The following is a 14,249-nucleotide window of genomic DNA, read 5'->3' as shown; positions in this document are numbered from 1 at the left end:
AATATGTCAATTTTCCTAGGCTGTACATCACTTTTGGTCATTATTGTAAATATGGACGCCATTTTTATCCTTTCCATCAACTGAACCGCACACACAGAATCGATGTATATTTTAGGCAGACAGCAAATGATACCTCTATACTGCCTTTGTAAAAAATATTTCAATTTCAGATAAATGCTGTTCATTAAAGAATCCTGAAAAAATGGATCAGTTTCCATAACATTATTAAGCAACATTGATAATAATAAGAAATGTTTCTTGAGCAGCAAATCAGCATGATTTCTGCAGGATCATGTGGATCATGATCATTTTTCTGTCTGGCCAGTGCACCCTGAAAACTGTCCAGTATTCATTCAAGCTGCTCTAAATTCATGACACTTTTCTCTCTGTCATATTTTTAAAGTGGTCTTTTGAAACAATATGAGTCAGAGAGTGACAGATGTTAGATGAGGTGCTGATTACCTGTGAAATTATACATTTTGTTCTCTGTGCTCTCAGGACTGGGCACTTTAAACACAGTCTGATTTCTCATTCATGCGTTTTTTCTACCTTTCTCTATTTCTCATTTCCTGAGATTGCCACATCTCCTTTGAAATATTGCTTGGGCAGGCAGCTCACCTAAAAAAACTGAGACATAATAACCCAAGTCATAATAACTACATGACCTATTTACTTGAAGATAATTCAGATTTGCCCTCATGCTGAAGCTGACGTTTTCACGGACTACTCTAACCTGCCATGCCTTGCTTTGCTAAACTAACTGGCCCTGCCATCTTGTCATTCTTCTCTTTTGCTTTCTCTCCTCTCTGTCTGCTGCCGCTTCTCTATCTCTTTGGCTCTCCATCACTCGGACGCCAGTAAAGCACAAGACTGGGGTTTTTTGAATGAAGATGGGGAGCTTGGTCTGGCATACCAGGGTCTAAAGCAAGTTGCCAGGTTGTGCTTTGATTTTCTTTGATTTCCCTCTAGGTTTAACTGGCTTTCTGTATCGAGGCCTCTGTATGTGTCAGTGTTTTTTAAAGGGCCATTTGGCATATATTGATTTTTGTTGCTTTTGAGAAATGTTTTTGAGAGAGTGAAGCATGTACACACTTTACACACACTTACACCATAGTATGGCATGTTTGTATGTGTTCAGGCTGCTGGAGGCCCAGCTGCAGACGCAGTCTCGGCAGCACAAAGATGAGTTGGTGGCTCTTCACACGCAGATCGAACTACTGAAGGACAATTTGGAGAAGAAGCAGGACATGCTGAACCATTTCTCCACACTTTCTCCGGACGCTCTGGTGGAGTTCAGCGTGCAGCAGGAGATCACACGTCTCACCAATGAAAACCTGGTGAGGGCTCATCTAAAAATTATTTTTGTCTTCTTTTTTCCCTAAAATTATCTAGATATCCTTAAAAAAAATCCTTAAAATTGTATACACTTGTTTTCAGAAAAATATATATTGACTTATATGTATTTTTCATACCTTATTGACCAATTGAAGGTCTAGTTTTAGGCATAAACCTCTAGGTTATGTTAAATTTATGCTAAAAACAAATATAAATTATATATATATATATATATATATATATATATATATATATATATATATATATATATATATATATATATATATATATCTATATAAAGGGCTGTCAAGCAATTAATTTTTAATCTAATTAATTACACAATGTGGCGATTAATTAATCCAATTAATCTAATAATCGCACAGCAAATTTGGCTGAGAAATTATCCCCAAAAGATCAAAGAGACATTACAAAAAGTAGCTTTAGAAAAAAAATATTTTATTTGAATCAACATGAGGGTGAGTAAATGATGGAATTTTCATTTTTGGGTAAACTACCAATTTAATGTTTTTTTTGTTTGTTTGTTTTTAATCATCATTAATAATATGGAAATGTTATTTTTTATTTATTTTTTTTTTTTTTTATGAAATGATCCTCGAAAAAAAAATCTAAAACTGCCAGTAGGTGGTGGTAAATTTTTTAATGAGTGAGTCATTCATTCATTTGATTTGTTCAAAGGGCTGATTCATTCAGGAATTAAGTAAATGGCGGTCATTATCAATGGGCCATTGAATCATTGATTGACCCGATTGATTCGCTCAAAACGCGGATTCATTCAGAAAAGAAACACAGCTGTGTGTTGCTCGGAGCCGCACAACCGTTCTGCTCTGGCTTTAATATTTTCATTGGCAAAATTGAGCAAAAGCAGACAATATGTCTAAAATATAACACAATATTAACTTCTGATTTATTGAACTGTTGTATAAAATCAATATCACATTTGCACTCATGCCATTCAAGACAAAAACAGTATTCGTGTGATATTGCGCAACTATACCATATGACATAAATATAAGACGACAACTCGCACAGGCCTCAAACTCATTTTGACCAGATATCTTGAATTTTAGGATCATTCTAACTGCATTCTATAGGCTCCGCCTATGTTGTTGTTGTTGACCTGCTTCCTATTCATCATTAATATATATATATATATATATATATATATATATATATATATATATATATATAATATTCTTATTATTATTATTATTATTACTACTATTATTACTTTATTATATAATATTTATATAATTATTATATATATATATATATATTTTTTTTTTACGAGCCCTCAAACTATTAGCCACTGGTTCTAAAAGGGCAGTAAAGAATCATTGCATCCAACATATAATATTGACACGCTCAAGATGACGGTGATGATTGTTCTCCAGGATCTAAAGGAACTTGTTGAGAAGTTGGAGAAGAACGAGAGGAAGTTGAAGAAGCAGTTGAGGATCTATATGAAGAAAGTGCAAGAGCTGGAAGGTAAAATGTTTACATTTGTTCTGTGTGTTTAACATTTTATTTTAGTAGAGCCGTGTGCTGATGTGCCGTTATTCTTTGTACAGTTTCTCAGGCCACTAAAAGCAGACCAGAGCTGACTCGTCAGTTCACTGTACAAAGGAAAGAAAAGGACTTCGAAGGCATGCTGGAGTTCTACAAAGAAGATGAGGCCTTGCTGGTCAAGACTTTAATTACTGGTATGTGTGGTTGAATGCAAGCTCATTAGAATGTGGAGATCCTATAGTTGTAATTAATATTAAGTTCTTGTCTTTAGACATGAAGCCCAATGTCGTGTCGGCCACTGTCCCCTGCCTCCCTGCCTACATCCTTTTCATGTGCATCCGTCATGCCGACTACATCAACGACGACCAGAAAGTTCATTCGCTCCTTACTGCAACCATCAATGCAATTAAAAAGGTCCTGAAGGTATGTATAATGCTGTATATAATCACATCCACACACTCCCACTACTGTCCAAAAGTTAGGGGTCATTAAGATTAGATTTTTTTTAAAGAAATTGATGCTTTTATTCAGCAAGGGTGCATCAAAATTGACAGTAAAGACATTTTATAATGTTACAAAAAATTAAGCAGCACAACTGTTTTAAACATAGATGTTGATAAGAAATGTTTCTTGAGCACCAAATCAGCATATTACAGTAATTTCTAGTGCTGTCAAAATGAATGCATCAATGCATGTGATTAATTTTTTTCAGTTTAACGCGTTAAAAATATTTTACGCAATTAATGCTGCATCCGTTTTTTTCCATCATAATTTGGTTAGTGTTACATTATATGATCACATTCTTATTCACGCAAATGCTTTTAAACCATTCAAGCGCCACAAGACAAACAAGAACGCGCTGTCTGTGAATGCCGTGTCTGTGTGACATACGCACGACTCGTGTGCACAGAAAGACGCGCGCCAGTATCAAGTTCTCTTTTGCGCTTGAACAAACAATAACTCACAGAATGATGCCAATCAAGTATCCTCATAAGAGCAGTCTTAAATGAGTTAAATAACATCTTGAATGAACTTAAAGAGTTGTGAGAAAATGAGATGCGCGTCAGATCCGAGTCATGTTCCGCAGCCGTAGCCTAATAAACCAGTCTGTCATTAATGTTAATCAAAGAACAAAGGTAACAGAGGAAACTGTAGCTTTAATAAGGATTAAACTATATTTAATTTAGAATTTATGCAGTGAAGATTCTAAAGTGTTTGATAACTTTATTCAATTTCTGTATATTTCCTACCTGTTAGACATGTAGGAAGGCCACAGGTAAATGACATTTATTATAATGGGTTTATGTGAAGATTGTTTTAAGTACACTTATATTAAAAGTTATTTTTTTAAGCATAATAAATGTTGAAATTAATAGCTTTCAGTTATACTGTAATGTTGAATGTCTGTAATTAATATTTTTTAAAAATCAATTTCATAGAGACATCAGTGTCAGTGATACTGGCCTTCATTCATAAAAAGATGCCATTAAAGAAATATTTAAAATATATCCTTGTTAAGTTGTTTCTACATTAATTTGGAGAGTAACTATGAAACCATTACAATGAAACTATTAACTATATAAAAAAAAATGAAAAACTCAAATGTTTACAGAAAAAATGATTTGATTAGTTAATTTTTTTTTAATCGATTGACAGCGCTAGTAATTTCTGAGGGATATTTCACAATATTACTGTTTTTACTGTGTTTCTGATCAAATAAATGCAGCCTTGGTGAGCATAAGACTTTTTTTTTTTTTTTTTTTTTTTTTTTTTCAAGATTATAAAATCTTGCCAAGCCCAAATGGTAGTGTATATAAACTATAAATGACCCCTTAATGATACCCCATAATGATAGGTTGTCCATCATGTCTGTTTATAATCATTCTCTAGAAAAACAATGATGATTTTGAGATGACCTCCTTCTGGCTGGCAAATACCAGTCGACTCCTGCACTGTCTCAAGCAGTACAGCGGGGACGAGGTGAGATGTCTTTTTACATTTGTTTATTTTCCTTGCATGTTTGTTCATTGGATATTTTGTCTCGTCCGTTGAAGATTTCCGCAGCAAATAAGAGAGCTAGCTCAATTGACCACATTTTAACATGTATAACCACAGATTCTGTCGCTTCCTCTCTTAGGCGTTTATGACACAGAACAGTGCCAAGCAGAATGAACACTGCCTGAAAAACTTTGACCTTGCGGAGTATCGGCAGGTTCTGAGTGACCTTTCCATCCAGATTTATCAGCAGCTTGCCAGGGTGGCGGAAGGCATCATGCAACCCATGATTGGTAGGTGCAGAGAGACAAGTTAAAATTGAAATGATATACAGATTCTTATATATCATAAGGAGTATATGTTTTTGTGTTTGGTTTTGGTAGTATCTGCCATGCTTGAGAGCGAGAGCATCCCCAGCCTGGCTGGAGTGAAGCCCATGGGCTACAGGAACCGCTCTTCTAGTATGGACTGTGAGAGCGGAGGTCCGACGGGCTACACACTGCAGGCTCTCATCAGGCAGCTGGGACAGTTTTACACCACCATGGCGGACCACGGCCTGGACCCGGAGATCTGCCAGCAGGTGATTCGCCAGCTCTTCTACTCCATCAATGCAGTGACCCTAAACAACCTGCTGCTGCGCAAAGACGTCTGCTCCTGGAGTACCGGCATGCAGCTCAGGTACACATTTGATGCTTTCAGGCCAATCCGTCGCTTTGTTATATCTTCAGGAACGTCTGATGAGTGTAACGGCCATCTCATTGGTATCATTTCAGGTACAACATCAGTCAGTTGGAGGAATGGCTGAGGGGTAAGAATCTGCACCATGGTGGAACCGTAGCCACCATGGAACCTGTTATTCAAGCCGCCCAGCTGTTGCAGGTGAAGAAGAAGACCTCCCAAGATGCAGAGGCCATTTGTTCGCTCTGTACAGCCCTCAGCTTACAGCAGGTAGATATTTAACATTCATTAAACAATTCTTTAGTATTATTTTTTTCATTGAATCTTCATTGCCTTAATTCATTGCCATTTACTTCACCTCAGATTGTGAAGATTCTGAACTTGTACACGCCACTCAACGAGTTTGAGGAACGAGTCACTGTGTCCTTCATAAGAGACATACAGGTAAAACTATATACACACACTATGGACATATACTTGATAGGTTGAACCAAAACTTCAGTAGTTCATACAAAATCAGTGAAATTCCTAATACTAACTTTAAAACCACATTAAAAATAATATGCCACAGAACACACTTCTACTTAAAAAGTTTAATATTAACAAATTCAGTGTATAGTTAATAGTAAGGAATATTTATATTTACTTTATATAATATACACTGCCCTCTAAAAGTTTGGAAACGCCCTAGAAAAGTGGGGTTTTGGACGATATTGGCATGAATCCTTTTTAATTTGTGATAATTTTGCACTGATAAGGGACAACACAAACTACGAAAACATATTTTATTACATAAACAGTTTATACATAGAAAAAACTTAAATTTTCGATTCATCAAAATATCCACCATTAGCAGCTATCTGACCTAAACTGGGTTCTAATTGGTTCATTGTATTCTAAACTTAATTGGCAATCAATTGTTGACGCTATTAAGGTGTGCTGACCCAAAAATCTTTTACAAACCTGGGCCAAGTTTAAACCAGTAACCAGGCAATGGCATCACAGCTGGCAAAGGGGCATGTCTGACTTTGACATGTATATTTTGCCATTATTATGTATTCAAAATGAAAATTATTATTGCTGGTCTTCAATGATAATGTCAAGTTACTTTAATGTATTTGCACCAAAAAATGATAAGGATTTATACTTATATTGTCCAAAACCACACTTTGCCAGGGGTGTTTCCAAACTTTTGGAGGGCAGTGTATAAATTATAGAAATATTAGTTTTAAAACAGTTCTAAATATATTACAGTACTTGTTTTAAATATTACAGTATTACAGTTTTTAATTTTTCATTTTAATATATATTTAAAATGTTTTTTTTTTTGTTTTTTTCATGTGATGGTAAAGCTGAATTTCAGCAGCCATTACTTCAGTGTCTCATGATGCTGCTTAAGCTTAAGAACATTTCTTATTATTATCAATGTTGAAAACAATTTACTGCTTAATATTTATGTGGAAAACCATAATACAATGGGGAGTTTTATAGCATTCTTTGAATAGAAATTTCAAAAGAGCAGCATTTATTTGAAATATAAATCTTTTGTAACATAATAAATATCTTTACTGTAATTTTTTTTATCAATTTGTTGCATCCTTGCTGAATAAAAAATATTTCTCATAAAAAATAAATAAATAAATAAATAAATAAATAAAAATTCTTGCTGACCCCAAACTGTTGCACTATTTTTTTTTTTTTGTTGTTATTGTTATTCATGGAATAATTTAACCATTTTCTCTTTTTATTAAAAAAATATTGTTTGATTAATATTAAATTTATTTTTAGATAGGATTAGGGCCAAGCAATAATAAAAAAATAAAACCATCTTGAGATTAAAGTTGTTAAATTTCGAGAAAAAAGTCTAAATAAAATGTTGAGAATAAACTTGTTAAATTGCGAGGAAAAAAAAACTCGTTAAATTTTGAGAAAAAAGTTGAGATAAAATGTTGAAAATAAAGTCATTAAATTTCAAGAAAAAAGTCTAAATAAAATGTTGAGAATAAACTCTTTAAATTATGAGAAAAGTCGTTAAATTACGAGAATAAATTTGTTAATTTAATGACTTTATTCTCAACATTTTATCTCGACTTTTTTCTCGAAATTTAACAACTTTAATCTCGAGATGGTTTTATTTTTTTTATTATTGCTTGGCCCTAATCATCTTCCATAGTTTGTTCATTCATCAGAATCTTTTTTTTTTTTCACATTCAAATACATACAAGCATTCAAAAGCTTTACTAATTTATTATTGTTTTATAATTTATTGACTTCTTTAATGAGCATGTCTAATAAATATTCCTATTTCCCTCTGCAGAATCGCCTCCAAGATCGGATAGAAAACAACCAACTGCTGGTGGACACAAAGTACACCTTCCCAGTGCTCTTCCCCTACACTCCTTCAGCGCTCAGTCTGGAAACCATACACATCCCTGCCTCCCTCAGCCTGGACTTCCTCACGCGGGTCTGACATCTCAATCTCTCCGTCTCACTCTGAGCTCTATCGAGTCAGACCTGCGGCCTGCAGAAATGAGAGCGGGCCCCTTCGCAGATCTGCTAACCCGCAAACTAACAACAACCAAACGTGGGATTTACAGTATCGGCATTTAACAAGACTTACAGTCTCCCTGACCAACTAACTGTGGTGCAGTTTCAGTGAGCCCGAATGATGAGTGGTGTAAATAAGCTGTCTGCCTTTGACTTTTCTTCTATAACATTCAACCATTTTTTTCTGGGCTACTGATTAATACAAGGAAGACTGTTGTTTGAAGAAAGTTAAAACACTATATTTGGTTTGGGATGTGTTTGTCTTTGACTAATTCTTATTAATTGAGTTTAATCTAAACAAAAGTAAGAGGGTTTTGGGCTACTGACATGTAACACTAATGCAAGATGTGCGTGTCCACACTCATGTATCTGTATTAGTATGCACTGATTTCTTTGTGTTTGTAATGGAAAAGTGTCTTTTATTTCCCTTGCTTGTTCTGGAGCATAGTCTCATCTCAGAAACTTGGGCTCCCACTGAAGCAACACCACCATCTCATTTTTTTTTTTTCTAGGAGATCTTTTAAAATCGGCTGCCAAGATTTATCCCCACAACATCTTGCAGAAAGAAGCTGGACATCTTTGCATTGCACTGGCTGTTGCCAGTGAGTGACCAATCTGGATCAGTATCTCCGAACAGGGTCTTTTTAAGCTTTTCTTTTCTCCCCACGTGTTGAAGAATCAGTTGCAGAGACTTGGAGCACTGAATCAGTTATGTCACAGGGCCAACGAATTGAGCCAATCATGAAAGTGACATTGACAAGTTGAAGTATGTGGAGCAGAGAGGACGAGGATGAGGACAATGAGAGGAGTTTGAGCTGGGATGTTTAATATTCTATCGAAATAAATAATCCTGTGATTGTTGTTTGTTGGTGGGATCTAGAATGTGCCGGAGGGCATGTGCAAGTATGATGAAGAAACATCTTAAGAGGCGTCATATAAACTGGGTTGAGTTGTTTGGTGTACAGAAAAGACATTCTCAAAACTACCAGGTTACATCATGAAAGCAGTTATCACAATTTACTTGATACATTTGCACAGCTCTGTAAATGATTACGTGCAATCATATAGCAATAACCATTCACTGTTTACTTTAAAAATTAAGAAAAAAACCCTAATATTTTATACATTCTCTTACAATTTTCCTTTTTTTTTTATATGTTGCCAACAGAATGGGCTGTTCTGAAAGAATAGTGCATCATGTCAATGCCGGATACTGTACTTTTTTTCAAAGTGATCATCTTTTAGCTTTAGGGTTTCAAAATTTCTACAAAACAGTCAAATTATCATGTATTGCACTATCATTTTCTGGATGTAATTAAAATAGTTCTTTCAATGCCATTAAAGTAAGAACTATACATTTTCGTATTTGTATTCTTTTTTTATTTTGTAAATATTTTGGATATTTATTTTGGCCATACATTTCAAATTGACCATAGTTACTTTATGTGGTTCAACTTCAAACCTTTTTTTTGTTTGTTTTTTTTTGTACTGCCCTCTACTGACAATACTTTTAATTTATCTGAAGCTCAAGTCAGAATAGATCTCTGTAAAATTGCACAGCTTTATCATAGTTACTGATATGTTTGAGTTATAAGAGATGTACATATTTTATATATACTATTTTGTTTTTCATTGACACTCCAACAGTAAGTACAATTTTGCTTCATTTCACACTATACCATGCATGCTATTTTCTGGCACGGAACTCGCACATTAAACACCACACCACTGCTATCGCATTAACCACAGTTTATTCGGGTTTCGTTTTTATGCTTCACTTCATCACACTTCTTGATTTAATTTTAACTCTAATATTACGTGTGCATGAACATGTCGAGTTTAGATCAACTAATAAGTAGAGCGCATGAAATCTTGTGAATATAATAGTCAGTGGTAAAATAAAGCCTTTTTAGTGCAGATTGGCATTAAGAAACCCTAAGTGCCTCAGCTTTGAGGGTCTGATCCGGTTTCTTCTTTGTTATTATCTGCCCTGTTTGAACCTTAGGTCAAACAATGTGGTCCAAGAACAGTATTGTATCCCATTCAGTGGAACTTTCTTTCCATTGATACACAAAGAGCAGTAACCAATTCTCTCACTTTCCCTGTGGTTACTGTTCCTACTGTCTGCAGTGTTGACAACTTAGCAATTTTTTTGCTAGATTTAGCAACTTTTATGACTATCCTAGCAATTTTTTTCCCCGAAAAGCATCTAACAACAAACTTGGCTATTTTCAAAATTTATTTGGCAACTTTTAGTATCTTTTGAAAAGTGCCTCAAACGATAAAAAGGCACATATTTTCATCAAAATTACACAAAAAGAGGAAACCATTGAACAGCTAGCCAGCTAAGCAGCACCTCAGCCTGGAGAGAGCTGAAGAAAGATGCCTAACAGTACATCATATGTGCAATTGTTCAATAATAATTGTTCATTTATGATACAGCATGTTATTAGCTTGTTCCTATAATTGTTGTTCAGTTAGGTACACTGTAAGAAAAATGTACTGGTAATTTTCTGCCAGGACATTATCCTTTTTATGTAAATCTCATTTGCTTAAACAACCTCCAAAGAACAGGCGAATCTCAACATAACACCGTCTGTTATGTAACAGTTGGAATCATTAATATGTACGCCCCCAATATTTGCATATGCCAGCTCATGTTCAAGGCATTACACAAGGGCAGAACGTCTGAATGTGCACAGCTGAATCATCAGACTAGGTAAGCAAGCAAGAACAATAGCGAAAAATGGCAGATGGAGCAATAATAACTGACATGATCAATGATAACATGATATTTTTAGTGATATTTGTAAATTGTCTTTCTAAATGTTTCGTTAGCATTTTGCTAATGTACTGTTAAATGTGGTTAAAGTTACTATTGTTTCTTACTGTATTCACGGAGACAAGAGCCATCGCTATTTTCATTTTTAAACACTTGCAGTCTGTATAATTCATAAACACAACTTATTTTTTTATAAATCTCTCCAACAGTGTGTAATGTTAGCTTTAGCCACGGAGCACTATCAAACTCATTCAGAATCAATGTAAACATCCAAATAAATACTATACTCACAGGAATCGATGTATGCATGATGAACACTTTGTAAAGATTTATTTTGAGGGTTATATTAGCTGTGTGAACTTTGTGTTTGCTGTTTAAGGCAGTTGAGAGCTCGCGGTGGCGGGGGAATGGGAGATTTAAAGGGGCCGCATGCTGAATCGGTGCATATGCAATAATGGCTCAAAATAGGCAGTTAAAAAAATTAATAAAAAAAATCTATGGGGTATTTTGAGCTGAAACTTCACAGACACATTCAGGGGACACCTTAGACTTATATTACATCTTTTGAAAAGGCACCTCTAGGGCGCCTTTAAACTATAATTGCTCAGAATGTGTAGTTTTACTAGTTAATAAGAAAATACATAAAATGAAATTGTTCAAAAATGTGTAACTCTTCAATAATTCAATGTTGTATTTAAAGATAAAAATATCTGATCATAGAATGTTGTTTATATTACTTTTACAAATAAAATGTTAATATTATTTTTTACGAACAAATCTAAATTGACATTTTAAATCATATTTTTCATTGATATTTGAGTAATCTCATTGTGTACTCTATGCAATAATACACTTTTTGCATCATATTCCTCTGACCTGTTCTCTTTTGTAATGTCTCAACCATCTCTCTTTCTACAGTCATTCTTCAAGTCGCCCTCTTGCTCACTCTGTATACGCCCCCTACTGCTTTTTGGTGAGTGTGTTGTGGTGCACTGTCTAATCCACTTTCAACAACGTTTCTCAGAAATCTCTTACTGCTCCTTTTAAAGGTGCTAAAGAGGATCTTTTCGTCGACTGAGAAACCAAAGACCGTTAGTGAGTTTTTGAAATGAGCACATGCGTAAGAACAACCCCCCTCCTTCACAGCTCATTTCGAGGGAACGCCTCCCAAAACTCGTGCACGAGTATTGGAACACGAGTGTTTACCACAGGCATTCGCTGTGTCGTGTTAGTGGATTCATTATGTCGGACTCACTGCAGGGAACTCATAATCTGCAGTTGTTACTCCTGTCTCCTGACAAAAACATTGCATGCGGCGCCTGTGGAGTGTGGAAAGTTACTGGAGCGCGCAGCTGTGCTCGTCTCTCACAAGGAACGTCACGGCAGTGATTGACAAGCCAGAGGGCCAATCGATTGGCTGATGTTTTTAAGGCCCTACCTCGTGCACAGATGATGTATATTAATATTATTCCTTTCAGTGCACCTAATAAATAGTCTTTTATCAGTTAGTAAAGACAGTTTCAAGTAATATTGCAAAAACGTTGCATATACCTGAGAAAAAAAAAATGTAGGGCAGGACTTGATTTTGTCCATCGGGAATTGATTGGATAGTTGAGGGAGGGGAAGTTATTTTGATTAAAGATTATGAGGGCACTTAAATTTAAAAAAATAAAATAATGATGTGCATGGATAAATAATTTATAATAAATTCTGCAGCATTCCATAAACAAGAATTGTCCATTTTGATTTCAGGACAACATTAACGTCTTGTGTATTGAACTGTTGTACAAAAGTGATATTGTGCATACTTGTGCTTAATAGCTTAATTTTAATACGGCTCAAACGCTGTATTAACATAATTTTTTAATGTCCAATAATATATTTAATATGCCAAATGCATACTATTTAACGTAATAAATATTATAACAAGCGTCAGGATTATGAATCTAAAAGTATGTCAATATTTCAGCAGTGTTGACCCCTTTTGAATGTGATTCTGATCAGGACTTTAAATCTCTTGATCTGTTTATCTCTTTTTTTCAGTCTCTCTCACTGCTTTTAACTTCCTCGATGGGGTCTTGTGAATGTGGCTGTGCACTTTTTCCCAGACATATGAGCCTTGTGGTAACGGTTATAGGATGGCAAGACACGCCAGTTCATTTCACTTGTCTGCTCAACCTCTGTTTGTGGTAATGTTTTCACAGGAAGTCTTCACATTTTGGCAATGCAAGCTCCTGATGGTATGTCAAATGGAAAAAAAAAATTTAAATTTACAACTTAAAAAACAAATCTGGCAGATACAAATAGCCAACCACAACCAACTGCTAAAATATCTTAAAATATTTTACAATACAGAATTTCTTTAAAAAAAAAAAAAATAAAAATAAAAAAAAAGTTTTAAACAGAAAAATCTGCTGTAGTCAGTAAAAACTGTATCCATAAAGTGACTTTCTCCTACAGAAAGCTCCTCCCTCTGTGCCACCTGCTCACTTTACAGGGGTTTGTAGAAGCTTAAAGATCCCAACCTCAACCAAAGATGAGGGAGAAGAGTACAGACACTTTAAAAAATAGCACCCTATGGTAAATAAGCCTTGAGTGTAGATACAGACAACAACTGTATGCAGAGAAACCACCGAGGCTGTTGTTGTGAGATGTTTTTGTGCGATAGGGGCCTCCAGCGATAGAGTGTGGTTTCAGAGGGGAGGGGGGAAGGGGCTCTCACAATGCAACTCAAAAGTGCTCGTCGCATCTTTGAGCACCACGTTATGCTGCTCCAACGATGCCCTTCAGCCACGTGGTGACTTAACCTCTCTGGTTATTGGCACCGACCAAAGGAAAAGATGTCTCACTGTTTCTGTGAAAAACACAAATGACTGAGCTAAAACGCACTTGCTTTCTCCCCTTTCCCCACCTCGTTTTCTTGTTCTCACATGATCATCGCTGAGCCGCGGCATGTTAACCGCAGTAGTCGCCCACGGACGCATTCTAGAGTACTTAACACTAGCAACCCTGAAACCCTCCTCCTCCCACTGATGCTGCACCATCCTACTCTGTATGCCTCAAAATCTCTTCACAACATGGGACTTTTCTGTCTTTGTTCACCTTTTGACATCTTTATATCCAGAGATAGTTGTAACAAGGACTAAATGTCAATATCTTTAAAGGTGCCATCGAACGTTTTTTTACAAGATGTAACATAAGTGTAAGGTGTCCCCCTGAATGTGTCTGTGAAGTTTCAGCTCAAAATACCCCATAGATTTTTTTTGTTTTTGAGGCATAATTAGAAATGCACCAATTCAGGGCTGCTGCCCCTTTAAATCACGCGCTCCCCACCCCTTCCCGAGCTCTCGACTCTATCACTGCATAAACAAAGTTTACACTGCTA

The 14,249-nt window shown here is 35.5% G+C and overlaps 1 protein-coding gene across 2 annotated transcripts in view; it reads left to right on the top strand.

Moving 5' to 3' along the window:
• Nucleotides 1-9,384, top strand: part of myo5b (myosin VB) — a 58,482-nt gene extending 49,098 nt beyond the window's left edge. The window contains exons 30-40 of one of the 2 annotated variants that reach the window (XM_067375704.1): nucleotides 1,139-1,337; nucleotides 2,748-2,841; nucleotides 2,925-3,056; nucleotides 3,134-3,285; nucleotides 4,753-4,842; nucleotides 5,000-5,150; nucleotides 5,241-5,535; nucleotides 5,631-5,805; nucleotides 5,899-5,979; nucleotides 7,853-7,999; nucleotides 8,595-9,384. In XM_067375704.1, the coding sequence (XP_067231805.1) occupies nucleotides 1,139-1,337; nucleotides 2,748-2,841; nucleotides 2,925-3,056; nucleotides 3,134-3,285; nucleotides 4,753-4,842; nucleotides 5,000-5,150; nucleotides 5,241-5,535; nucleotides 5,631-5,805; nucleotides 5,899-5,979; nucleotides 7,853-7,999; nucleotides 8,595-8,606 (1,528 nt within the window). In that variant the 3' untranslated portion in view covers nucleotides 8,607-9,384. Of the gene's footprint in view, nucleotides 1-1,138; nucleotides 1,338-2,747; nucleotides 2,842-2,924; nucleotides 3,057-3,133; nucleotides 3,286-4,752; nucleotides 4,843-4,999; nucleotides 5,151-5,240; nucleotides 5,536-5,630; nucleotides 5,806-5,898; nucleotides 5,980-7,852 lie in introns of both variants that reach the window. The other variant, XM_067375705.1, reaches the window with a different exon arrangement.
• The last annotated feature ends 4,865 nt before the right edge of the window (nucleotides 9,385-14,249 follow it).

This window comes from Chanodichthys erythropterus, chromosome 22, assembly GCF_024489055.1.
Source record: "Chanodichthys erythropterus isolate Z2021 chromosome 22, ASM2448905v1, whole genome shotgun sequence".
Lineage (NCBI taxonomy): Eukaryota > Metazoa > Chordata > Actinopteri > Cypriniformes > Xenocyprididae > Chanodichthys > Chanodichthys erythropterus.
The sequence above is the reverse complement of the archived record's forward strand: the minus strand, read 5'-3'. Positions and strand labels throughout refer to the sequence as shown.